Below are 25574 nucleotides of genomic sequence, written 5' to 3'. Positions count from 1 at the left end.
ACTACTCTCATTTCTGCCTTCTTTTAGCTGCATTGGTTGTTTGCATCTGAAATGCCTGTTCTTCTGACATAGGAAATCTGAACGTAATGGCAAAAAAATGCTTTCAGAGGCAAAAAGCAAAAATTTAATGCAGTGCAGACTTCCCCTGCTGATCCTGGCTGTTTGGTGGATGAAGACAGTCCCATCTGGTTATCGTCAAGAACATAAGTATGGCAGTATTGGAACCAACAGTTGCTGTTTCTCACTGTGGCTTTTTTGTGTAATCTGGGTGGTTTTTTTCCTCTTTGTTTTACAAAGTGGAGATAATTTGCTACAGAGCAGCTGGTGATGCTGATTGTACTGCTCCTTACTCAGCATCCAGCATTGTCCTCCAAGGTGGAACTGACTTGTGTCGATAGTGGTTGCTGCTAATTAAAAGGTGTAGGATGAGAAAATGACATGACCGTACTGTCATTCAGTGCTGAAATCTAATCTTTTTCCCCTACAAAGACCTGTAGGCTGCTACCATTCCCCTCTTAAGATGACTACTTGCAGCACTTCTTGAAAAGTGAACATATCTGTCGAATACTCTAAATCTGAGAAAATGCCTGTAGGAGTCCTTGCAGTTCCCACTTCAGTGTGTCCTGGAATTGAAACTTAGAATTAATCTGCATGGCACTTTTAACTGGCTCTCTATTGATGTACCATTACCACAATTTCTTACATTTACTAGAGAAAGATGATCTTTAACCTAAGTGTTGATTCCTGGTTTTTTGTATTTGTAGGGACCAGCAGCACTAACACAGTCGGGGCTACAGTGAACAGCCAAGCGCCCCAGTCTCAGCCTGCTGCTCTTGCCTCAAGCCGGAAAGGGACTTTCACAGATGACCTGCACAAGCTGGTAGATAACTGGGCCCGAGATGCCATGAACCTGTCTGGCAAGAAAGTTGGCAAAGGACATAGCAACTATGAGGTAAGATGTAACCCGTGAATGTTTATGGTAAGAAACTGTCAGTGTCGTTGCTATCTCATCAGGGTGTCAAATGCAGCTAGAGGACAGTTGCTGTGTAGCTTGGACAACTGCTCAAGAAAACTGTGGGCTGTACCTTTTACGTGCAGGATTGTGTCACCTGCTGCGGAAGGGGAAAGGATAACTAAAGAGCAGGAGCGTGGTGTGTTCCTGTAAACATCCATTGGGAACGGCTTGTGGACCAAGGGGTGAGGCTGTGGTTTTTAAGCACGGTTGCCTAACTCTTCTTGGGGGTTGGGTTTTCTTTCAGGGCCCTGGAATGGCAAGAAAATTCTCGGCGCCGGGTCAGCTCTGTATCTCTATGACATCTTCCCTGGGTGCTACGCCCATCTCTGCATCATCAGCTACCTCTTTAGGTCCCTTCACAAAGGCCATGTGCCCTCCGCAGCAGTACGGTTATCCAGCAGCCTCTTTTGCCGCTCCATGGAGCGGGACGGGTGGTCCAGCGCAACCACCGCTCGGCCAGTTCCAGCCCGTAGGTGCCGCGTCTTTGCAAAGCTTCAACATCAGCAATTTGCAAAAATCGATCAGCAACCCTCCAGGCTCCAACCTGCGGACCACTTAGCTGCGCCTGGGAGACCGTGCTGGCTAGACCTCGGGACAGGACATGGGGAGGGAGATGGGGCCCTGTATCAACTCCTAGTGCTGCAATGAACTGGTAGCTTGCCAGACTGGGAATGAATTTTCTCTTTTCCAACCATTGCTGTCAGCTCTCTGTGAAGGGAGTTTCCCCACACGCTTTTAAGGGCGGGGAGGAGGATGATCGGCATCCTTATGATGGGACAGTGCTTTTGACCGAGGGGTTCCGCTCTTGTGTGGAACAAGAGCTGTGAAGAGAAGTCACGGGGTCAGTTAATGCGGTCTCGCTGTAAAATTTCTCTCTGGTTTGAGGCTGAATCCGCACGTGTTGAGGTGGGAGAGCTGGGTCCTAGCATGAGGCTTTAGCACGCTTCTCATCTCTCCCTGAAGAACCAAGACCAGGAGAAAAGCTGTCCGAATCCCCCTCCTCTCCCTCTCCCCAGTCAATCGTACCTGGCTCCGAAATGACGGGGCACACGAATGGACTTGCAGTGCAGCCCGTGCTTGATAGGTCATTACTGCTTTAAGTAAGATATTAACAGCTTTGACTGCAGCATTAGAGCAATTTAAATTGTTTAAAAATTTTTAAAAGTTCCCTGCGGACATGTACTTACCATCAGTTTTGATGTGGAAACACTGTGATATATAAATGTTGTTGGACAACAGTAGTTTAAAAATGAGTGGAATATAGAGGGTTAAAAAAGTTAAAAAGAAAAAATGGGGAAAAAAAGCTAGCTATATCCTTATACTTATTGGAGACACTTTAACTTTTTCCTTTGTATTTTCATTGTATTAGATAAATAAATGTGAATGTAAAATTGTATAAATTAATGTACTTGAATACTTGTCTGTTCTCCCAGTATGCTTGCTGGATATTTTAGTGCCTTGGACTTCTATTGCTTCTGCAGTTAGCATCGTCTTCCCAGCAGACCCCCAGGTGGACAGAGGGCAAGTTCAGAGGAGGAGGGACGATTCGTCCCTGGTGACTGGTGGGACGTTGGAGTTTCTTTAGCGCTACCGTTACCGTTTAGAGTAGGTGCGTGGAAGGGGGGGGTGGGGAGTCATTGAGGCAGCGGGTTGTGGAACAACGTTCTGCGTGTTGGGGAAACTTGTCCAGGCGGGCAGATCTGAAGTTGCTGGTGTGACAGGGGCCAGGTGGGGGTGGGAAACGGAGGGTTGTGGGTGAAGCTAAAACGAGACTAACCAATATTGTCTACGGAGGCAGGATCAGAAAGGGAGAGAGGCTGGCGGGAATGTGTATCTTTGGGAAAGGCCCAACTTAAGATGCAGTTTGACTCCACCAGCGAAGTGGTTAAGATGTTTGGTCAGGATGTGGCTTGAGGGAGAGGTGCCATTGCTCATTGGCGTGGGCTCGTCTGCTGGGATTGCTTTTCTTACCTTTTTCTTTTTTCTTTTTTTTTTTTTTTTGGTAAAATCCATTTAAGCCAGGAATAGACTGTCCTGGTGCAACGTCCATTGCCGGCAATGGATGTACTTGAAACAGCCGGCATCAAGAAGTTTCCTCTCTCATTTGGAGGATTTACGATTTTGTTCACTCTGACAAATTTCAAGCTGGTACCAGGACTGTAACTATCTGTCACCCCTCAGTAACTGTACTGTACCTTCTGCTTTGGTCATTCTCCCTTTTCATATTTAAAAAAAGAAAAATAAATAATACTGGTTTCCTCTTCAACGTAAAAAATAATACCAGCCAGTATTTATGTAGTGCTGTGAAAAGCTGTGCGGGAAGAGAGAGCAGCTGCCGGGTACTTGGGAGCAGCTCACGGGTACCCCGGAAGCTGGTGCACCACAGAGATGTTACTTGCCTGAATGTTTGTTTCTTTGTTGTTTTGTTTTTTCTGGGAGGGCTGTTCCCCTGTGGAGCCTTAACAGGGAGTTTTTCTGTCTGCGGATGTTCTCACACTTTTATTTTTATAAAGAAAGGCGCAATATCTGTTCCTTTCCTGTCACTTATTTTACAGGCTGGAGACGAACCAGCACCCGAGGGGGAAAAGGTAGTGTCGAGGCAGTGGGGGGCTCCCAGTTCCACAGATTTTTGGGAGGTTTATTTGTAACTGAAGCGCAGAATGAGAGAGGAGGCTCATGGTGTGGTGGAAGGCGGGGAGGAAGCAAGGGCGGGGGGTGTCCCTTCCCTCTGAAGGGGTGTGGGGAGGTTTCCCCAGCACCCAGCGCCAGGGGAGAGGGGAGCTCTGGAGATGGGAGCGGTGACAAACCCGGGGCAGTAACGAAACAAGGGGAGTGTTTGTGACAAGGGGAACCAATCAGCTGGATGCAGCACGTGGTTATTTAATTTTGATCTAATAAGTTTGAGGTCGTTTTTTCACTTAATGTTATGCAAGAACTGGTTTTATTTACCATTGATTTATTTCCCCTCCCCCCCCTCCTGTGGATGAATAACTGAAGTCTAGAGGAATAAACTAATGCTACTGAACTGTTAAATTATTTTGTTTAATATTACACTTTGAGTATCTTTTTCCACATAAAATCTGTTTCTGAATTACAAGCGTTTTCTTTACATTATTTAACAATGTACACTGTAAAAAAAAAAAACCAATAAAAAAATAAAAAAAATAAAATGAATTGAAACTTTGGGCTTCCCTGGCTGTAGTTAGTTGTATGTTTTGCACTAAACCCAGGCACTGCGCTTCTTGTATGATTGCGCTTTGTGCTGCGATTTGTTACCTTTGTAGAATTATTTAATGAAGTCATTCAAATAAACCAAACCCGCTTTTGTTGAGCCGTGGGTTTTCTTGTTGAACAGCAGGTTCCAGCCTCCCCGTCCTCTTCCTGGAGTGATTAACCCAATTTATCAGTTTATCACAGGAAAGTACAAGAAACCCAATTTAATGTGACCATTAACTTCTCAAAAGCAGTGATTGATAATGAGCCTTTTAATAGAATACTCTAAACTGGCTACTAGAAAGAATAACTCATGGAATGGATCTTCTCTATGAGAGGAGGGGCCTATGGGACTGGGAGAAGGTGCGCGGGGTAACGTGAGCCATGCGATTGCTTTTATGGCCAAGACTGTCAAGAAGTGACCGAACAGAGAAACGCGCTCCGTTGTGACAGTCAAGAACTTGTTGGTGCCTCTCCCTGTTTGAAGCAGGGGTGGAGGCGGCTGAGCGGGGGCTCTGTGCTGCCCTTCGGCAGTGAAGCCCAAGCAGGGTGTGCTGCAAGGCCTGGGGCAGGCCCTGTCCGGGACAGGGAAAAGTCCTACTCCTCTTTTCCCGTTGGGTCCCTCGCCCTCCTCTCTGGGGTGGAAGGGAGCCAGGGCTGCGCTGGGGAGAGGAGAAACTCTTGAGTGTAGACGTACAATAGGAATTCCATCCCCAAATTTGCCACAGTACTAGTAAAGAGCGGAACTACTTTACCGGGGTCATTCTCAAACAGACTCGCAGGAATTATTTGGTATTTCTAAACACTTAATTGCTGCTGCATTTCTTTCCATTTTAAGAACAGCTTCTGTTATGAGTCACGCTGCTCAAGGCCTTAAAGGAGAAAAAAACCCACCAAACCCACAATGTCCAAGTGTAAGTTTTACTGCCCTTTTCCAAGGGACCAATCCTGAGAGGCCGATTGCTGTGATTTCTCTTAGAACTGTTAGAACTTACTCTTGCACTGTTTCTTGACAAAAGTCAAGAAAGCTGACGCAGTTGTGTTTACACGAGACACTTAATTTTTTTTGTTGTAACAGTCTGGAGCAGCTCTGGATCCCGTAATTCTGAATGTCTGTGCATTCCCTTTCTAACAGGTATCTGATTTCAACAGTGAGCGCATGACTCAAAACGTGTGGTACGTATTTCTTCCCTGAGCTGTTCCGAAGGCAGCACCGAATTGGAGAGAAACTAGTACAGTGAAATGTGAAACTATTTGCTAGATGTAATATATTACAGTTAATTATAATTTGTCCTGTCGCTCTGTACTGAAGTCAGGCCTTGTTCTTTGTCCTGCTGAGGAGGTAAGTGGATAGTAGAGGATCTTAAAGGAAAAAGGATGGATTAAATGGTGAAGGTAAAGGAGTAAATGCTGAATACTTCAAACGTATTGACATTTAGACTGCTTCAAGAGACTTGGTCAGATAGAGCAGTGATGGCAAAGCGCAGGAACAGGCTCCTGTTTCAAGTCTGACATTGATTTCAGGGTTGCACTAATCAAAGAGCTTGTGTAAATTTTCCTGGGCCAGCTCCAACTCTGAAGTCATCTGGTATCATCCTTGTCTCCAGCACTGCATTTCTCAAAAATACTGCAATTTCTACAATACAACAAAAAACCCCTTTCACTCCAGGTTGAAGTAGTGCTTAAAAAATTCTTCCTTTGACCCTACTAGACGGAACAGCTGTTGCTTTATTCTAACCTTTAAAACCTGCTTGAAGTTTTCTGTTGCCCAGCCAAAGCAAACGCAAGGCTGTGCAGACACGGTGGTGGTCTCTTGGGCTTCCTACTTGTAACCAGCCAGAATGTGTTCACTTCTTTGAGCTTGTTAAACAGGAATTGAGTTGTCATCATTTGAAAAAGGTATAGAGGCATGGACAGCTACAAGTGTGGCTTGTTTTTCAAATTTCATGTTTATTTTTATATTGAAAAGGGTTGAAAGCTTATTTAAAAACAGAAGTGGAAGTCCCAGCGTGCTCCTGCCCCTGTGCTGCCCGGGTGCGCGGGCACAGCTGGACTGCCTGGATGTGTTGGTGCTGCTGCTGCCACACCACACGGGGATCCTGCACGGCTGAGGAACATGCTGAGGAGGAGCAATGGGCTCTGACCCTGTTTGTGCAGCCGCAGGGCGAAGGGCTGCTGCACACTGGAGGGCAGACGCTGCCACAGCTTCACACCCTCAGCTTGTAGGCTTCGGCATCTGACCAGAACCCACCCTCTCCCCATTTTACTGAAAACATCTATTCTTTATGCTGAAACGCAACGCTAATGGAGAAAGAAGCTATAGATTGCATCTCATTTTAAAGATTAATTCTGTTACCATTTCAGGCAAATTCCGTGTAACGTTAGCTTGTAATACAGCCACAAGTGTAGTGCTGCAGAAGCACAAATGCTTGCTTGTTTATAGACGCAGGCATCTGAAACACGTAATAACCTAAAAGTACATAAAGTTCTCGCTGGCTGTATTAAACTCTTCTGTGTTGCTTCACCATAATATACAGGAAAATCCATTAATGCATTACAGACTTCCTTACGTAATCTGACCAGCCAACTGCAGTCTTCTGAGGTAATGCAGTATGGAGGTGGGGATACCATCAGGTGTCTTACGTAGGTTCAAGTCTCCTTTTCTTCAAGCTTTGACTTCTCCTGTGGGGGCTGCGCTCTGCTGAACAGGGAGATAGCAAGAAATGGAAGATTCTTAAAGCTTTGTTTCTGCCTCTAAAAGTACTCTTCAATTCTAGCTCTTCCTTGATACGACAGCTGGATGGAAAAAACAGATGGTTCACCTAGCCCACTACTACAGCATCTGCAGCCAGATCCAAGAAAGAAGGATGTTTCTCCCACTCCAATTTACTAATCTAACAGTGCTGCTTTCAAAGCCGAGAGCCATTGTTAAGACAGAACTGTTACTTTTTTGGTAGCACGTACCTGGGGTGTGCTGGTTGGCACAGCTCTGGTGGCTCACGGTTGCAGCAGATGGCTGCAACTGTGCAGGTCTAGCGGGGGCTTTGTGGCAATTCATTCTGTGAGGCGTCCTGTTACGAGTAGTCATTTGGTGACGTCCACGGGGTGTTTCGGATGTCTGGTGTCCAGCTGGTGGGTCTGCCATTTTGTGACCCATTATCTTAAGATCGATGGTCTCCAAGGAAATGTCCCAAAGTTCAGGATCATCTAGAATGAATGAAAAAGTGACCCAACCAAAGATGACAGTATTGTACTACAGGAACGACGGTAATTCCAGGGACAGCCCACCCTCTTCCTACAAGTGGTGGCCACTATAAAAAGTTAAACTGTAAAAGCATCTCTTGCGTCAGCGCACAGCAGGGAAATGGTACTGCCCCTTGTGCTCTGGACTGGAGCAACGTCCAGGCATCGGGGTGTAAATGTGACCCAAATAGCCATGGTTACGTTAAGAAAAGCCACCCCCCCTCCCAAAACGTTCTGTTTGTGTGCAGTATCACTTCAGGGAAAGGGTTTACTGAATAGGTATAACAACTCCATTGGAAAGTGTTAAGTGTGAAGCCTCTCATCGAGATGGGCATCGTTTCCCTGCCACTCAAGCAAAGTTTGTATTGTTAAGATCAGACTCATACTCACACTTCTACTATTCCAACCCCTTCAAAAACTTTATGTTTACACTGTACTCTGAAGGTGATTTAAATGCTAATGATTTAACACACTGTTATGTGACACTTTCTGGCTGACCTGCAAAGAACTCCTCTTCTATTGCTAGTTGCTGCTGTACTGCTGCTGGAGTGCTGTGCTTTACAGGAGGATCGGATGTTGCTGGATGGAGGAAACACAAGAAGAGATTAATATTAGAAATACAGAACCACCCTTTTGCTCCTTCTTAACAGAGCACGAGTCTGAAAAGCAGCTGCCACCAGGTACCCTCTTTTGTCCTAGCACTGGTTATGTTTTGGTAGCAGCATGTGGAAAGGGAAGATTCTATACCTGATGATGGCTGGTAAGAACAACCGCTCTACTTTAAAGGGGTTTTTAGCCTGTTTATCCCATCCCCAGGCTCCTGCTGACCACGCAGCTGTCCAGACTTCCCCAGGAATAAAGAGCAACGTATTAGTAGCTAATGCAATGTCGATTTGCCTGCAACCACCTCAGAGAAGTGCCGTGGTCTCAGCTTGGGTGCAGCATGTCAACGGTACTGACGACAGCCGCTGTGCTGCACGAAGCTTTAGGGTGGGTGGAAAGTTGCAGTTTTAATGACGCAGTTTTTGAGCTGACACTCCTGCCACTTTTAAGAACACAGTGGAGAAGTAGTATGATAATCCTCCTTCCTCTGGTCTCAAAGGTGCGTTGACAGTAGAGTACAAAAGCAGATAAAACTGGTCGGGCTCCTGTATTGAGGGTAAGCCATGCCTGCCAGTAGCTATCGTTAAAACTGTCAATTTTTAATGCCAAGACTTACCTTGTTTGCTGCTAGGAGTAACCACTGGAATCTGATGCTTTTTCTCCATCTGTTCCCAGAACTGTTGCTGTAGCTGCTTTTGTCGCAATTTCCGCTGGTAAGTGGCATCACACTCAATAGCCGCGGCGTCTGTGCTTCTGCCCCTCTCCCAACTAAACACAAAGTTAAGCAGGATTTCAGCAATTATGTTTTGTGAAGAAAAAAAAAAATGCATAAAGAAAGAATAGCAAGGAAAATCCACTAAACTAGCATTGTGTAGCATCTTCTGAATTGGGCTGACCCTGTGTTTTAGAAGGTACAGTAACTTCTAATATAGCTTATAAAATAAATTTATAGCAGCAGTCTCACCTGGAACCATTTGGCTGTTTCTGATTCACCGTCACTACAGCAGCCTCTGTCTGACCAGGGTTACAAGTAGATGCCACCTCACAATATTGTCTCCCTCCAGCGCTCTGCCTTTCCAAACAGCTATTGTATCTTGCTTTCTCTATTTCAGGCTCATAGTCCTCTCTTTTAGTTTTGACCAAATCTAACTCAGGGGGTATCTAGTAAAGCAAAAAAAAAAAAAGAAAACGTATTCAGAAATTTCCTTCATCAAGTTAATGAAATATGCATAGGCTTTTTCTATACAGTACTGCTGGACAATCTAGTTAGTTTGCTCTAGGTGGAATAGTAAGTTAGAAAACTGAAATACACTTTCAGTACAAAGTCATTCGGTTAGTTAATCATTGAATTCAAACGACTTTGTGTTAGTTTAAGAGTTCAGTGCTTCAGGGCAGACAGCCTGCATCTCCCCATACTGTGCTCTCTGCAAATGAGAACAGATGTAGGCGATCGATGTAGAATTCTACAGCTTCTCTGACAGTCTTGCAAGTCTGTTGCTGATCCTGTCTTCATGCTTGTATTAAAGGGCATGGCAAACCTTTACTCAGCTCTGCAATCCATGTGGTCACCGAGGAAGCTACACCATTCTCTCTTTATTAAAGACAGGATGGTTTGGCTCTGTGATTTTACAAATTTGTGGCAAAGCCACTAATCAACAATGACCCTGGCAAAGCAGAGATCTGCACCATCTTTACCTGGCGAGGTGTCACTTTGGATCTGCTCCCGCAGCCTAAGTTAGCTAGATAGAACCACCTTACAGCTCTAGGCTGGCTAGCAGAGTTTGGTAAATCCTAGTATGATGAAGGCATCTTTACTATGAAACTCGACAGATCAGCAGTTGTAAACGGCTTACTTTTTCCTCAATCAGCAAGGTAAGTTACCGCCTAGAAGCCTACTGCCACCAACTGGTACACATCAGGAGCTAACGAGATTAATGTTGGTTACTGAGGTGCAAACTCAGTAACAGCCAAGACAACTTTAATACTACGAAGACTGCTGTGTTACATCACAGCATATTTATAAATTGCGATAGCTCTGAAAGAACGGTGTTAAAGTATGGTTGTCACTGATGAAGGTGTGCTTCACAATTTCTTGTCTCTGAACCAAAGACCTCCACAAGAGGCATTTCTCCATGGTGTTGGTTACCTCAGAAGGTTCACTGTCTGACCTCGTGCTTCACAGAGTAAAAGTAACTGCAGCTCTTCCCTTGCAAACTGAAAGCTAAGGAGGCAAGGAGTCTGAAAAGCAAAGCAAGATGTAATGTGGCTCCTTACTGCTCAGTAAGGATAAGAACCATGTTATGGCAAGGAAAGTAAGTGTTAAAGTACACAGCAGTTGTACATGCTAATTCTTCATACATTTAAGCCCCACAGTTTGCTAGTAATAGCATATCAGGCATTTAGATAAATTGGAGTGTAGATCTTCCTAATATTATTCCTCATCCAGACAAGTCCACTGCATCCTGCTCTCATAATTCAGTTGCAAAATTTAGGTACCAACACATTTTTCAAGTCAAGCAGAGGACATCTGCAGGGTCATTTGTGTACTCATGTAGCAAAACAAAATAGTGTTACCTGTTTTGCTGTTCTGTGGTAAAACTTTTGAAGTGACTGGCAACAGCTAAAACTTCTTGTGGGTCCAGTCTGGAACAGTTTGGTTCACCCTTTCTATCATAGATGCATCTAGTATTCTGCGGTGTTGTTTTGGGAAGGATCCTATTTGGTTAACTGAAAGTTGAAACCATCTTTAGAAACTATCTTTGCTCGAGACCTCAGTACAAAACCACTGTTAACTATTCTAACAAGAACGATAAGGGGTGAAGTACAGGCACACTGTAGATTTTGTTACAAGGACCGTGTTGAGTGTGTTTTCTGTCTAGCTGTGATGTGCATTAGGGCCTGATAGAATTTGAATAATGGCTAGTAAAAGGACAAAGCAACTATCAATGCATATATTGACATTGCTACTGTATGGATTTTGCTTAAAATTAAGTGCCAGTTCCAGCTACAACAAGCAGCTTTCATATGTAACCCACCTGGTATTTTTTCTAGGATATCCTGGGCTATGCATATTAAAAACTTTATTAGAAGGAAGAAGTCTTTCTCATGGAAAAACTTCCTATTTTCTGCCAGAGCTCCCTAAACTCTAAAGAACACTCCTTTTTCCCGCTGCCCACTGGCTGACGTATAGGCTGTCAGCCTGGGAGACTTCAGGGTGAAATGAAATAGTCCTGATTTTGCAGAAATTCAGAGAAGCTGCACCTGCTTTAGGGTAGGTTGCACAGATAATAGATATACTGTCTGCCTACTCTTCTGCCCTCCCCATAGCCTCTGGTTTTATGACCTATTGCAGCAATTAAAACTTGTGTCATTGTATGCAGTTATTTCCCATCCTTTTTTTTTTTTTTTTATTCTTGAAAAAGTCCAGTAATGAGAGGAATATGACAAGTAAGTTCAAGTTTTAAAATTGGTAAGAGTAAACTGGATTGTGCTACCACTGACAATGAGAACAAACCGAGTTATGTGTTCTGGTTTTTGCCTTATACTGCCTTGACAGACTCTATTCTCCCAAGGACTTCCATTTCACCAGGGAGATGAATATGTAACTTGACACCGGTATCACGGCTGATACACGTTTAAAGCAGAAGTGGCTAGATGAGAGCGATGAACTGAGTTGCTGCAACTGACAAAGCTTGAACAGCCTTAAGAACTGCAGCACCTGAAGAAAATGGCACCTAGAACAAGCTGGTTTAAACAGTTTAGTGTTTCCTGGAGTAACATTTAACCTGCTCTGAAGACAGGTGTATGCATTGCTGCCACTGAACAGCGAGACTCGGGCAACACGGCCATAAATGTCACATGAGATCTTGAGTAGGATACTGTTTCTTCATCACAATTATCTTGCCTATGGAAATAGTCAAAATTTAGAGTAGTTGTGGCAAAATGTCAGGGAAGAACTCTGTTCACACAAACTAGCAGGCAAAGGCTGTTAGTCTCATAGCTGGAAGCATTCAGGGATGAGATGCATTGATATTATTATTTATAATCTTTTTTAATATAGAGGACCAGGACCAGTGGACATCTTGCAGTCCCTGCTCTACCAGCCCACGTACCGCACCTGACGTGGAAGCTTGTTCACGGCTCGTAGGTAGTCTTTGTCTAGGATGCAGTTCCCAAGAGCATTCCCAAAGCACCTGAGAAACAAGAGAGCTCACTGTGACTGAAAATAACACTTCATTCTCACTTAACTTCTGAAAACCTACAGGTACTGATCTTTACTTACTTGAGTGCCCTCTTCAGTCCATCTGTTACTGCCTCCTTTCTTGCCTTTTCTAGGGACAAGGCTTTAGACTTTAGGCCTTCACTGACTCCATATCCCACATCTTCATGGTATGACCCATCCTGCAGTAAAATTTTAAAAATATTAAGTGTAAGGGAATTTGGGCCCATACAGCAGTTCTTGTTAGATGCTGTGCTTTCCTAAGCCTAATTACTCGCTCTTAGCTGGTTGTTCTATAGGAAGGTTTTGGACACTGCTAGGTTCTCTGGCATAGTAAAGTCCTCAAGAACAACAGTCTGATCTATGCATGAACTTTCATTCACAGCTTTAGGCAATTCCTCAACTATAAACAGAGCAAACAAAAAAAATCCACTTACCTTAAGCTGAACTTTCACAAATGCACAGACCCCCACATAGAACCTGCCATTGTTGAGGTCAACAAAGTCTAGGGGAGAGAAAAGTAACATCCTAAATAATACAAACGACTCCTGATCCACATTTAGATCTTATTTTGTGCTTTTAGGACATTCATAAACTTGTATCATACTTGCTGAATGTGCTCAAGATAGTGTATCGCCTTTTATAAAATGGAGCATGACTTACAAAATACTAACTGTAGTTTGAAAATGCTGATTTGCGTATATGCCCTGGTTGTGTTACATTGATACTTCCTGTTTTTTTAATGGCTAAATCTGCCAAACTCTCACACCCTGCTACTATGTCTATAAACTTAGACATATGGAAGAAGAAAGAGTTGTAAATGTTACTTCTCATGCAGCTATATATCCTAAATGTTCAAAGCATAACATTTTTTTCAGCTGGAAGGAAAGATTTAAAGTATCAATTTTTAAAAACAGCAATGGAAAAGAGACTGTTTTCAATAAACGTAATTTCTTTCCAATTATATATTAGAAGTCGCCAGTTTGAGAACTTTTGCATAAGGTTTTATCCAGGACAGACTGCCTGAATAGCTTGTCAGGTTGCAATACAACTCTCAACCCAGAATCTCTAACCTACTTTATTTTACACCAAAATCAATGCTATATAATATACATAGGGCACTCTAGTTAGCAGTCTTGCAAGTCTGACAGAAACATGACACATGTCTGAAATGAAATGCTTTGAAGTTCAAGTACTCTGGGGTCCAAAAGTTCTTCTGTACTCATCTGTCTATTTGTTTAACTGGTTTGTAAATCTGCTGGAGGTGCAAGCCCTTTTTCTACCCAGGAATTTAAAACCAAACATAACAAAAACCTCAGTCTCTGAATTTCTAAGGAATAACTTGTTATGGCATTATTTGAAAAAGACAGACGTTTGAAGGATGTCCGTCCTTTCTTGATTGAAAAGAGAGGGGAAGTGGTACAGAATAGATGGAAAGCAATGAAGTAACTTGCTTTATGTCTAGAATCTACCAGCCTGAGGTAAAAAAAGATTTCTGAAGGGCGGGAGGTGGGGTGGGTGGGGAGGAGGAGGTACATTTAAGCAGCTTTGTTGAGCAACTTCAACAACCAGTCTTCAGTCTAAGCGTATCAGATCTGCAAAATAGGACAATACTCCTCTGGTAGGAACTACTTCAGCTGTCAAGATTGAAGAAGCTTAAGCTTTAAGATCACCTAAATACCATTTTTTAGAAGAATTTTTCTAAAGCGTTCTACTGTAAAAAATCTCAGAACCCAGTATTGGCTAGAAGAAGAATCTGCAGAAAAAGATGGGTCCCTAAAGATTAGGGGAATGTTAAATGAGAATATTAACTTATTAGAATATAAAAATTACAGGTGAGTATGAAAGTTGGCTCAGGGCTGCTGGGTGTTAAATAGTTTAATTGTAATTACTCTTGACTGTAGTCACTGACTGTTCCCATAGAGATCAGAAAACTTGATTAGAAAAGCTCAAGAATAATCATAAACACACTTAGAATAATGACTATGACATATTCCAGTGCAAGATCTACAAAGAAAACAGAAGGTCTATTATTACTCAATTTCTCTCATTCTTGCCAGCTGTCAAGATACCTGGAAATTCCACGTGCCTCCCCCGCCTCCCCTGCAGGTTCTTTGAAGTGACCAAGTTCTAGGATAGATACCCTGGTCCTTAGCTAAGAGACTTTTCCTTCAGGGCCTCACAGTGAAACGAAAAGAAAGACTTCTTCACCCTCAAGAGATACTTACCAACGTTCTGCTGAGTGACTGAATGAGCCCAGCCATTGAAGCCAAACATCTCATTGGCCAGACTGATTACCTTGTGACCCTCAATGTAACAGACCTGAAAAGAAAAGCATAAATACATATATATATATATATATATATATATATATAAAAATACATACACACACACATGCATACATATATATACATGCTTTATTTCAAAGGGGGATTACACACACCATCTTACACTGAGGAAACCCGGCTAAATTCAAGGTTCAGATTATGTGACTAAAAGGATGTTGGTGCAGCTTTAGGTTTACCCTCTTCCAGCAACTGTGATAAGGGATTAATATGACAACAAATATGACTTAATCAAGGGAAGGCAGAGATAGCGGGCACTAGAGAGGGTAAAATGCAGCCAATGTTATAGAATACTTCATATGTTCCAGTTCTGTGAAAAAATAAGAAAAACATCTCAGTGTTCCACAAGTAGGTAAATATCACCTTGACAAGGATGAAGCAGTGAAAAGTTCAGTCTTCTACATTTTAAAGGGAACCTGTGGCTCAGTAAAAAACAGAATTTATGCTATGCTGACTTTGCTTTCATATCTGCACATTAAACTATTAGTGCGAAATTGACTTAAAAAAAAAAAAAAGAGGATTATTGTAACTTTTTTTACCCTAGTTTTCCTGGAAAAAAACTCTGAGTTGAAACATCTATGCATATTTGTTCATACCTTTTGTCCTCCTCCAGCTTGCCGACTGCTGATGTATTCTGGACCCAGTCTCTGACGAAGAGCATGCTGGATAGCTTGATATTCGCTTGCTGTGTATTGATACTTGACAAAAACAAGGTAAGATAAATCTTCTCACTCTCCCTGCTTTAGCTCCCCCTCTTCTCCTAATATCACTTCTTTATCTCCTTTTTCAATGTACAGTCCTTCCAAGAGGTGTATGATCCATTTTTAGAATCAGGATGTAACAGACAAGGAAAGACCTCAAGGTGTGTGTGTGCATTACACTTGTGCATTGTATTTTTTTTTCTCTTACTCTTGAAGTATATGCATACAAACATTAACTATTGAGCTGTAGCAACTCCTTTTGCTTTCTCATAAACGTCACTTACATTAGAACTGAAATGAGCCATTTCCTATTGAAATCTTAATGCAGTCATAATCCTAGTCAAGGTTGCCAAGAAAACACACATGAGCTTATATTTTACCTCTCAAAAATAAAACATAATATCTCCGTGACCAAAAAGAAAAGTGTATTTAAAAGCTCTGACAAAACCAAAGTTTAAACTTATTCTACCACCATATGCCATCAGGCAGGAAGAGCAGCAGCTCAGAAAAGCAATCAAAATAGGAGTTTCTTGAAGATTGTTGAGCAAATTCCCCTCATGCAGGAAACTTTGGATAACTCCAGCATCACTGCTATCATTGGATAACACCAGTATTGCTGGAAGCCTAAAGTGTTGTAACTTTTGCTCCTTGTCTTAATATAAATACAATTTATAATCTGAAAAGGTTAGAGAAGCCTAAATGCGTATGTAAGGATTCAAGCACTAAAAAGCTTGTATTGCTATGCTCTGATGTGGGACAGAACAGATTTTACCACCTGAACTACAAATATCGGGTATGCATGTATTGGCCATGCTATCATTCAGCAGAACACAGAATTCAATACAGTGTGCACCATATAAGTTCCAAAGCTTGCAAAACCTCTCTAATTGGTATTTGCTTCTATTTAAACTTAAAGGAATAACGTTGCCTTTTTCTGACACTAAAATGCAAGCCTGTAACCAAAAGGCATAAGGAAAAAGGGGAGAGTGCACATGTCTATGCCATATTCAGGAGCTATGTATAAATGCCTATCATGGAGAAGAGAATTTGACACCAAAAGGTCTGTTCAATCCAGATACGGTTTTCTCTTTCCCAAATTATTTTAAACTTTTTAAAAATTATTTTTAATAGATGAAAGTAGTTGGCTTTTCTGAACCAGTACTGAGAATGTGTCTAAGCATGATCCAGGCCATCTGGAAACAAGAGAGAATAAAGTGATCCATTTTTAAGGAAGAAAATTCATACACCTTTCGTGAAGAATCTAGAGCAATTTATTGTAACTTGAAGCACGCCAAGACTATCGCGGAAGAAAATGTAATGTATAATTAGGTATAGCATAGCTAGGGTAATGGATGTGACTCCAGCCTTGCTGTATCCAACTTTAAAATGAGTAAATATGCAGAACAGATTTCCAGAAGCGGAAGCACAAAACTTCTATTTCCCTCTCAGGCAAAAGGAACTGACCTGCCCGAAGCAAGCAACTGAATTGCTAGTGCTGGAACTACCGCTGCTGATGTGGCTTTCACTGTCTTTTCCTTGGCTTTCAGGCATCCTAAAGATAAAATACAAACAGTGAAGATAACAGAACTAATAGTCTATACGAAGACAAGACAAAAAGCTGTTGAATTCTGCTGCCCATATTCTGTAATAGATGTGTTGGACATTACAGTAATATTATGCTTCTTACTCTATGGAACTGCTGCAGCCCCAACTGGAAATTTGTTTTCTGATGTTGTTTCAGAACCGTCAAAACTTTTCTTAAATACATAGTACTAGGTAGGCAGAAATGGCTAGTTTCATCCTAGATGCAGAGCCACTGTTCCGGTCTTTCATCCATAAAACCAACAAGGGTGAGCCTGAATTAAATTAAATCATCTTATTTAAAGAATAAATAAATTATCCCTGCTGGTAAAAAAAAAAAAAACAAACAAAAAACCAAAAAAACCAAAATAATAATTTAACAGCATCTGGATCCTGCATAAAATCAGAGACTAGAACAAAAAATTAACAATGTTTTGAGTCTTTATTCTAAATATCAAACTGGTAACAAATGGTATCTCTTTTTTTTTCCTTTTAGATAAATATGAATGCATTGTACCATTCTAGGTAAAGAAAAACAAAATAATTCCCCCTTTCAGATTCTTCAGCACTGTCTTCCTAGATCACTTTCAATATCCATTAATGTTTCGACTCTGATAAAAAGCAGAGGCAACTTTTTAAAAGTTTACTTGGCTATACCCTGACTTGTCAGTCGTTATTTTAGAATATTGTTTTGGCTGTAATCATACTGTCTTGTGTTATGATGCTATCATATAAACTACGCAGAGTTGAAAACCATACAGAACCTGTAAGAATTTTAAGAAGTTGTACCAATAATTCAGTAGATGGCACCCTTTTCCAAGCCAGTATCCAACAACTAGCCAGTACAGTATTGCATTACCACTCCACTCTGCAGCCGGAGAAGTGGTCTTGCCGAGAACTTATACAACAGGCATGCAAAAGATCTGAGCAGCACTTCTATATAAGCTCATACAGGCAATCTTTTATTGTATTTGCACAAATTCTGAAACAACTGGTAGTCTATCACTAAGACTTTTGTATGCAATACAAATATAAGACAAGTCAATCTACATACAAGGCAACTGGAGATGTCAAAACAGTTTGAGAAAGTCTAAAATCCTCAGTAGACAGTGTTATTTGACAGTCAATCAGAACATGGCTAGTACTGCTTTTCTACTGTACTCCAGGTTCAGCACTTGTTTTAAAACAAATTGTCTTTCTACTGAGAACTTGACAAACAATTTTCAGAAAAAGGATACTAGTTGTTTCATTGGCAAGTGTGAGCACTGGTAATTACGCTAGGTGTAGACAAAATTTTCCTTAATTTTGGTCGGCTATGATTATTCATTTCTGGTCCAAAAGTGGTATAATTACACAGCGCTTATACATTTGAATGTGTTTCAATCAAAAGTTTGCTGCAATTTGTTGTAAATACATTTGGTTTTGGAAGAGAACATATAGAAATTAATATTACCAGGAGATGCACTTGTGATTTAAGCAGGCTACTGCTCCTGTTAAGCAAAGAGTTCATTGCATCCCGAGGGAGACAATTAGAGAGGAAAAATAGTATCTGTGGTGAGGGGCAAAGGGAATCAGTTCGAACAATACTACTCCCTCCCCCCACCCCCTCCAAGCAGCCTAAATCAGATTTTAATTATTATAAAGCCCCTTTTAAAAAAACCAATGCACAAAATGTGTGTATTTGCCTACACAGCCCTATTACCAGTTTGCCACAAATGTTTACGCACAATAGGTGGATGGCATTTTGAAGCTAAATTGCTTTAACTGAAACCAGTGTTAAGTACTCTAAGTTTTTATATGGTGTGCACCATTGTATCTCTTTGGAGAATTGAAACTGACACCTTTAATGAAGCTCTGAATAAGATGTGGGAACCGATTCTGAATGAGAACAAGGAAGTACAGAATTCTGCTGAAAACAGCTTCACATCATACGGTTGTAATCCAACAGATCAGACGCTGATAGAGAATACTAGCAATATACTTCTTTGCAATAAACAGTTTAAAAACATGTCAGTGGTTTCTATTCAAATTATGTATTACTCTACAGCTTGTGTGAAGGAGGCAGATGATGCCCATTTAGTTTCAGGCTTTGCCTGTAGGAACAGTTTACTTCAGCTGTGAGCCTTGTTTAAACCAAACATTCTATTAAAGCAATGTGGTGGGTTTTGTTTGGGTTTTTTTTTAATCAGTGAAGTGCTGCACAGCAAAGCCCTATGTCTCAAAGCAATTGTCAGAGCATTTCAAAGTGTCAGAACTTCAATTTCAAAATTATTAGAGTAGGAGTTCGGAAGACAGAAAAGTTAATTCTGCAAATGGAGTTATAAATCTACCTCAATATCAGAGCCAGGAGCTAGGAGAGGCAAGAAGCTTCCATTCCTCAGTAGAATACTGTTTCCTCACCCTCATCTCCCCACAACGTTGTAACTCACATGAAACATTAATACTGAGGTAGATAATAAACTATTGACTAGAGTACAAAAGAGCCTCAAACACCCTCCAGGGCCAGGACAGTGCTAGGAGACTACCTGACTCATAAACCGGTGTTAAAAAAAGCTGTATTTTCAAACCATCTTGAAATACTAAAAATTAAAGTTAAAATACACTTGCTCGGTATGCAGGATGATAAAAGCAGTTTATCAGTTTAAAGACAGATAGGAATTATAATTTATTGCCTCTGTGATTATGACCATTATTTATTATTTACAGGGAATTCATTTCAGTTTATCTGTTAATATTCTCAGAAAGTTTTATTATCACTGAGAAAAAACACACACAAGACTACAGGTGTTGCACTGTGCTCCAAAACATTACCTTGGTAGACTAGAACAGGTAAAGAATCTTAACAGCTTTTACTACTACCATATTTTGATCTTGTTTTTTTGTAAAAAAAAAAAAAATAAAAAATCAATAACACAAAAGCTTAAAATTTGAACATATTGGGTACACAATCAGAAAAATGGCTGTTCTGGGAAACTGGATATGAAAAACTAATTTTCAACAGCACTCTAGAAGTAGGTATTTATTTGTATGGTGGTAGTGAACTGAGCAGCTGCTGAGAAAAATCTCAGTGTGTACACAAATTCCCATGTAGGAAATAAACAAATCTTCTGGAACAGATAATCCTGAATTTAATCTGTTCAAGTACAACTACTGTAGGTTACAGCAGCAACACCTTTACCTTCCATGACAGTATGCGGATACCTTCTAATTTTCTACATTAACACATCCTCACACACCTTTCTACCTTACTGTCTGTTACCCCAAAAAGAGATTTCGGTCCTAAATCACCTCTTTTCCTATCAGTTCCCCTCTGTCTTGACAAGCTAGGTTTTTGAACCATGGACTGTGCCTTAATGTTGTGCTAGGGGTGTCAGTTCCCAGTTCTCTTCACGTGTAAGGCGGTTTTGCATCACTTATAAATAGTTTGCATACCATGAATTGTGCAAGCACCACAACTTGAGAAACGCTCAGCTAGAACATGGCTGTTGCAATAAATTAATTGTAGCATCACACAATCTCAGATATGACTTTAACACAGACTGTGAACTTTTAGAGGGCTTTTCCTTCAACCTCATCCTTCTCTATATGGCAAATTTCCTTCACAGTGAAGCTTTGGTTTGCTGAGTAAAAATCTTTAACATTCTTTCAATAAATGCAATTCCACTGAGCCCACCAAGAGCAAACAGCTATGCAGGTAACAATGAGTGATTTAACAAGCATTAAATATAATGCCACATATTTAACCTAAGGTTCACATTGCTCTAAGAAAACATCCAAAAAAACTTTAAAAGTTTCATATTTCTGTGGAGTATCCTCTCCTCTGGGAACTCCAAACTATTTTATAAATTGATTAACCTGTTATGCAAAGGCTGCTTTACCTAACACTGAGCTCAGGTGTATATCTTTTAAGTATAATGGGGCAGATGTTTCCAATCAAGACAGGCCTCTACCACAGTTTAAAAAGAGTGGAAAATAGATTATGACATTGCTGTGGAAAAATTGTATACAACATAACTCTTCAATTTTGACTTCTGATAATATCTCTAGGCAAGCTGCCTCGATGATGTGAGAAAAGTGAGGTAACGTTCTGTTAACTTCAACAGAAGAAAAAGATATTCAGTGTTTTATAGGTTAAACAATAACATGCACCGTGAGGTCATGAGACTGGATGTCTATTGTAGACTAAAAGTGGCCTCTGATGCTTGCCAATACCATATCGATGCATCGTATTGGTATTGATTCAGGCCACATTCTGTAGCAAGAGAATAAAAAAGAATAATATAGAAAGTTTGAGCTACCTGCAGAAATTTAAATATATTTGCTTTCATTGTATATGAACACTACTATACCAATCTCTCGGCAGTTACAGCACGTCAGACTTGACATACCTTCAAACAGTCCCACTTATTTCAGTGGAATCTATATATGTGGCTCCAAAAGCATAATTTAACCCTTAAAAACTTATCAGGCAGTACTATGTTTGCTTTTGGTATGTCCAGGATGATGATACCCTCCCTGCACTAAACAGAAAACACTAATTCTGGTTACACTTTTTACTAATTAACATTTTCATGAACACGGTGTAAAGCTCTTTCTTCCTTATCTTTATACAAGCTTAGCAGAATAACACGGTGCATTTGTGAGGGAGTGTTTTTATTTAAGAATATTTGAATACATCCAACATCTGAAATGAAGCCTGTCTGGTCAATTCCTGTGTTTTTGGAACACAGGGTCAGAAATGCATCTCCTTATTCATTATGCTGAGTTTTCTGTCATAACAGCCTTTATACAGTTGTCATGAATTCATCGAACACCAATGTATCTATTGAAAGTTGTTTTAGGACCCTGTTTCCCCAGCAATTACAAATTTAATTCCAGTACAAATTGATTAGTTTAACACACGTCTTGCTGTGTTTTAGACTGCATAATTTTCAAATTTTGCTGGTTACTTCTCCGAACGTGTTCCTTAATAGCAGTGTTACTTGTAAATTACTTCTCTCCTACACAATTTTGTTCACTGTTTTAAAATTCAGGACCTATTGTCACTTTTGCCTCACAAAAGGGTCCACACAAATTCATCAATTAAAAATGCATCAACAGCACCTTATGAAATTGATCGTTCCAAACAGTGCTAAATTTGAAATATATTTGCTTTCTAAGAAGAGAAACCCTACTTTATTTCTTGCATTACTTAATTTCTTTGCATTAATACACAATTCTGTATAGAAAATGTTTCATTACAGGGATTAACCAGTACTCCTTCACAAATAATCTTTCACTGATGTTCTAAAAAAATAAAATATCCCTGTAACAACAAACAATGAGCTAGGTTTGTAGTAAGAGGTTAAGAGGTGCTCTGTTTTATTGCACCAAGGGGTAGAAGGGAAGGAAAAGAGTGGAACAGTAACACCTCACAGTTACAAAACCAAAAAGTGAACAATCCACTCCCAAACAACTACTTTCACATTTACAAAGATGGAGTAAAAGAAAAGAGCTTGTTCTGGAGACCAGACCTGTCAGAAATATTACTCAAATATCATAAATTATTTATGTTGGTACTTCTTTCTAAAAGCCTGTCAGATTGATTTATAACCACATCATTTATGTATAAGCCACTTTAGTCATTGCAAGGAAAAGAGAGCAGGCTTTTTAACTCAAGAGTAATGGTTTGGGACTTAAATGGAAAAGCAGCCTATCCAATTGTAATTGTAGGAAACCTGTAGTTTTGCCAAATACAATTACTAGACAAGAAATTAATCCAGGCTGGAATTTAAAACATCTGAACTTTGTAAGAGCTGTGGGAGATCTGTCAAACTGCAGATCATAAAAAACATTGTGATTACAGGCACAGATGACATTTCTGGCAGCAAGACCATACTAAGCTGACACACTAATTAAATTACCATGAAAAACCTAAGGCTCTCTAGCTCTAGGTTTTTCTGTTTTGCTCCAGGTTGACACTACTTATTTTGAAATGGAAAATCATTCACATTTGAAATTGACAGAATACTTCTTAGACAGCAATGTAAAGTATTCTTTTTTTGGGGGGGGTACTTTAGGCTTGACAGAAGGTCTTGTATATTACAGCACGTACTCACCTGCTTTATGCTATTCTTTGGGAACTAGTTTAAAATGGATTCAGTACTTTACAGTGGAAAAGGAAGTTCTATGTCAGCTATCATGATTGTGAGAGGTCTGAATTACTGTATTTACTGCAACAAGATATTAATTTAATGGTGATAATTTGTATGTCAATGCTATGTTATTCCTCGTGTAGTCTTACAGATCTATGTAATTTACTGTAGCCTCTCATTTTAGTGTCCCCTGGGAATAAGAGCTAGGGAACTCAGTGTTGGTTTTGTTTATTTACACACACAAACAAAAAAATTAAGTAGGGAGATTCCTGAGCGCCGTTTGCTCTTCGTCTAAGAAGAAGCATTTATCTTCTAATGAAGAAGCTTTTATCACGGACACCGCAGTTTGCCCAAGGTAAGCATGCCTGGCAGCAGCGGTGCTGGCCGTACCAGCTTTGGCACTGCCTCTGCGGGAATCCCACAGGTTAGACAGGGTTTTTTTTTTGTGTTTACCCGAGGAGAGCCGCGCTGCCTCCCGCTGCCCCAACCCAAATGCCAGCTCGCCGCGGCCAGGGGGCACAGGAGCCTCATCGGGGGCCGGCACGGCCGGAGCCCCGCCAGGGAGGAGGCGGGCAGGACCCCGGGTGATGAGTGAAGCCCCACGGTGAAGCGCCTCAGGAGGCGCTTCCCCTCTCCGCCCCCCCAACCTCCTCCCCAGGCCGGTACCGTTGCCAACGGCTTCCCCCCGGCGCGCGGGCCCCTGAGGGAGCGCGCGCCCTTGGTCGGTCGGGAAGGGCCGGCTCCAGCGCCGCCGCCGCCAGGGAAGAGGAAAGACGAGCAGCGCTGCCCGCCCGGGCAGTGGGGTGCCCTGCAGTACCTGGGCGAAGGCGGGGGGGAAGGAGGACCGCCTGCGTTCCTCCAGCAGCAGTTCGCAGTTCCCGCCCAGCGAGGAGGAGGAAGGAGGGAGGACGGCGGGCGGAGCGGCCGCTACGGCAAAGCAGAAGAGTCAAACTTCCTACGGGAGCGCTAACCGGTGACGCCGGGCCGGGGCTGCCCGAGGCCACGCCCACGCCCCCGGAGAGGGAGGGAGAGGGAAACCCGGCTCGCGAGCGCGCCCCGTGGGCGGGGCGCCGCGCGGCCGTAGGGAGGGCGGGGCCGCGGGGCGGTCGCGCTCTGGCGGCGGCAGGGGCGGGGCGTGCGTGTGTCTCGCGCCGGGGGCGCGGGAGGGAGCGGCGGAGCTCGCGCGCGAGAGGCGGCGGAGGGGAGAGAGAGCGAGAGAACGAAGGAGCGGCGGGCGCGGAGCCGGGCTGACTTCGCCGGGGCCTCGCCGCCGCCCGCTCCCGCCGTCGCGCAGCCCCTCCCCGCGGGCTGACAGGCAGGTGAGGGGCCTCGCTCGGTGCCGGGGGGTCGTTGGCGGGGGGGGGGGGGGCGGTTAACGCTTCTTACCGGCCGCTGGGGGGAGCCCGGGGCGGGGCGGGGCCTGCGGGAGCCGGTAGCTGCAGGCAGTCGCCGGGCTGGGCAGGGGCTGCGGCGGCGGGGCAGGCGGCGGCGGCGGGGCCTGTCGCCTGGGAGCTGCTCCTCAGGTGGGTCCGGGTCCGGCGGCGGCTCCCGCGGGGGCTGCGTGCCCCTACGGCCGGCTGGAGAGAGGGGGCGCCCGGGCGCGGCCGGGGGGAGGCGGCCGGGGGGGTGCGGGGCCTCGCCCCTGCCGGGCCCCGCGCACGCTGTCACCGGCCGGGGACTGGGCGGCGGCAGCCCGCTCCCCGGCCCCGGCTGCCCCCGGCCGGCCCGCGGGAAGGGCGGCGGGGACGGCCACATCAGCCTGCCCGCTGCCTCCGGGCGAGCGGGCCCGCGTCCTGCCGGGCATTGCCGATGGTGGCGGTGTGCCGGGTGGGGTCTGGTTCTGCCTCTTACAGTAGTAGGTCCTTCGTGCTCTTCCCGTGCTGTGTTTTTCCGCCCCTACTTATTTGAGCCTGTCCTTGGGAAGCGCAGGCTTTTGTTGTCATAGTCACATCATCTGAGGTAATGGTGACCAGTGTCTTTCTACCTAGACCTTGCCCTGTGGTGTGACTTTCTTATTTTTTTTTGCCCTGTGAACGTTATTCAACCATTCGGTTGCACTTCATTTATTTTATTACATCTACTACAAAGTAAACGTCAGCTGACGCGGTGCTTTGTTTCTGAATCTGCTGCCATCCTGAAGCATGTGTCAGGAATTGCCGTCTTTCCACATCTGTCTGGTTTGTAACGTGAACTCTACGTCTTAGTTATGAAGTACACGATATATTTTGTGTGGAATGTTGCACGCGCACTGGAAGTGCACATTATGGATCGTGCCGACATGGTGTGAAATGGTTTAAAGTACAACCCGAATAGAAATAGGAGAAATTGGGAGATATGAAGAAAATATATAAAGATGCACCTATGGAGGTGGCAGTGGGGGAAAGCAGTACAGAAGCCAAGAGAATGAAAGTAAATGGATAGAAATAGAATTGGTCCGAAGAACTATGTGTGTTTAACATTTTACCCAAGCTCGGTTTGGAGGCACATTGATGTATGTGGGATGGTTGTAGCCGGATAATA

General features: G+C 42.8%; 3 protein-coding genes across 22 annotated transcripts in view; 2 read left to right on the top strand and 1 right to left on the bottom strand.

Annotated features, from left to right (window-relative positions):
- WNK1 (WNK lysine deficient protein kinase 1) overlaps positions 1 to 4040 on the top strand; it is a 107265-nt gene extending 103225 nt beyond the window's left edge. For all 10 annotated transcript variants that reach the window (XM_054184975.1, XM_054185052.1, XM_054185024.1 and 7 more), the window contains 2 exons: positions 765 to 952; positions 1260 to 4040. In XM_054184975.1, coding sequence (XP_054040950.1) covers positions 765 to 952; positions 1260 to 1574 — 503 coding nt within the window. In that variant the 3' untranslated portion in view covers positions 1575 to 4040. The remainder of the gene's footprint in view (positions 1 to 764; positions 953 to 1259) is intronic.
- Positions 4041 to 4193: 153 nt separating this feature from the next.
- Positions 4194 to 24048, bottom strand: RAD52 (RAD52 homolog, DNA repair protein). Of its 3 annotated transcripts, none has more exons than XM_054185094.1 (12): positions 23872 to 24048; positions 16804 to 16891; positions 15235 to 16532; positions 14522 to 14615; positions 12731 to 12798; positions 12357 to 12475; positions 12192 to 12267; positions 9039 to 9235; positions 8691 to 8842; positions 7970 to 8050; positions 7193 to 7435; positions 4194 to 6929 (listed from the first exon to the last, which is right to left on the bottom strand). In XM_054185094.1, exons 4-12 carry the CDS (start codon positions 14568 to 14570, stop codon positions 6868 to 6870), a joined length of 1047 nt encoding a protein of 348 aa, XP_054041069.1. In that variant the 5' UTR covers positions 14571 to 14615; positions 15235 to 16532; positions 16804 to 16891; positions 23872 to 24048; the 3' UTR covers positions 4194 to 6867. The 3 variants fall into 3 exon arrangements, with proteins under 3 accessions (XP_054041069.1, XP_054041049.1, XP_054041058.1); XM_054185074.1 differs by having other exon boundaries at positions 15235 to 15336; XM_054185083.1 differs by having other exon boundaries at positions 4194 to 6926; positions 15235 to 15336.
- Positions 24049 to 24183: 135 nt separating this feature from the next.
- Positions 24184 to 25574, top strand: part of ERC1 (ELKS/RAB6-interacting/CAST family member 1) — a 304845-nt gene continuing 303454 nt past the window's right edge. For 8 of the 9 annotated variants that reach the window (XM_054188992.1, XM_054188994.1, XM_054188990.1 and 5 more), the window contains exon 1: positions 24184 to 24373. The gene's annotated coding sequence lies outside the window, so the exon portion shown is untranslated. Of the gene's footprint in view, positions 24374 to 24486; positions 24578 to 25574 lie in introns of those variants that run through there. The other variant, XM_054188991.1, reaches the window with a different exon arrangement.

Source organism: Rissa tridactyla, chromosome 1 (assembly GCF_028500815.1).
Source record: "Rissa tridactyla isolate bRisTri1 chromosome 1, bRisTri1.patW.cur.20221130, whole genome shotgun sequence".
Classification (NCBI taxonomy): domain Eukaryota; kingdom Metazoa; phylum Chordata; class Aves; order Charadriiformes; family Laridae; genus Rissa; species Rissa tridactyla.
Note: the sequence above shows the minus strand (reverse complement) of the source record. Positions and strands in the feature narration are given on the sequence as shown.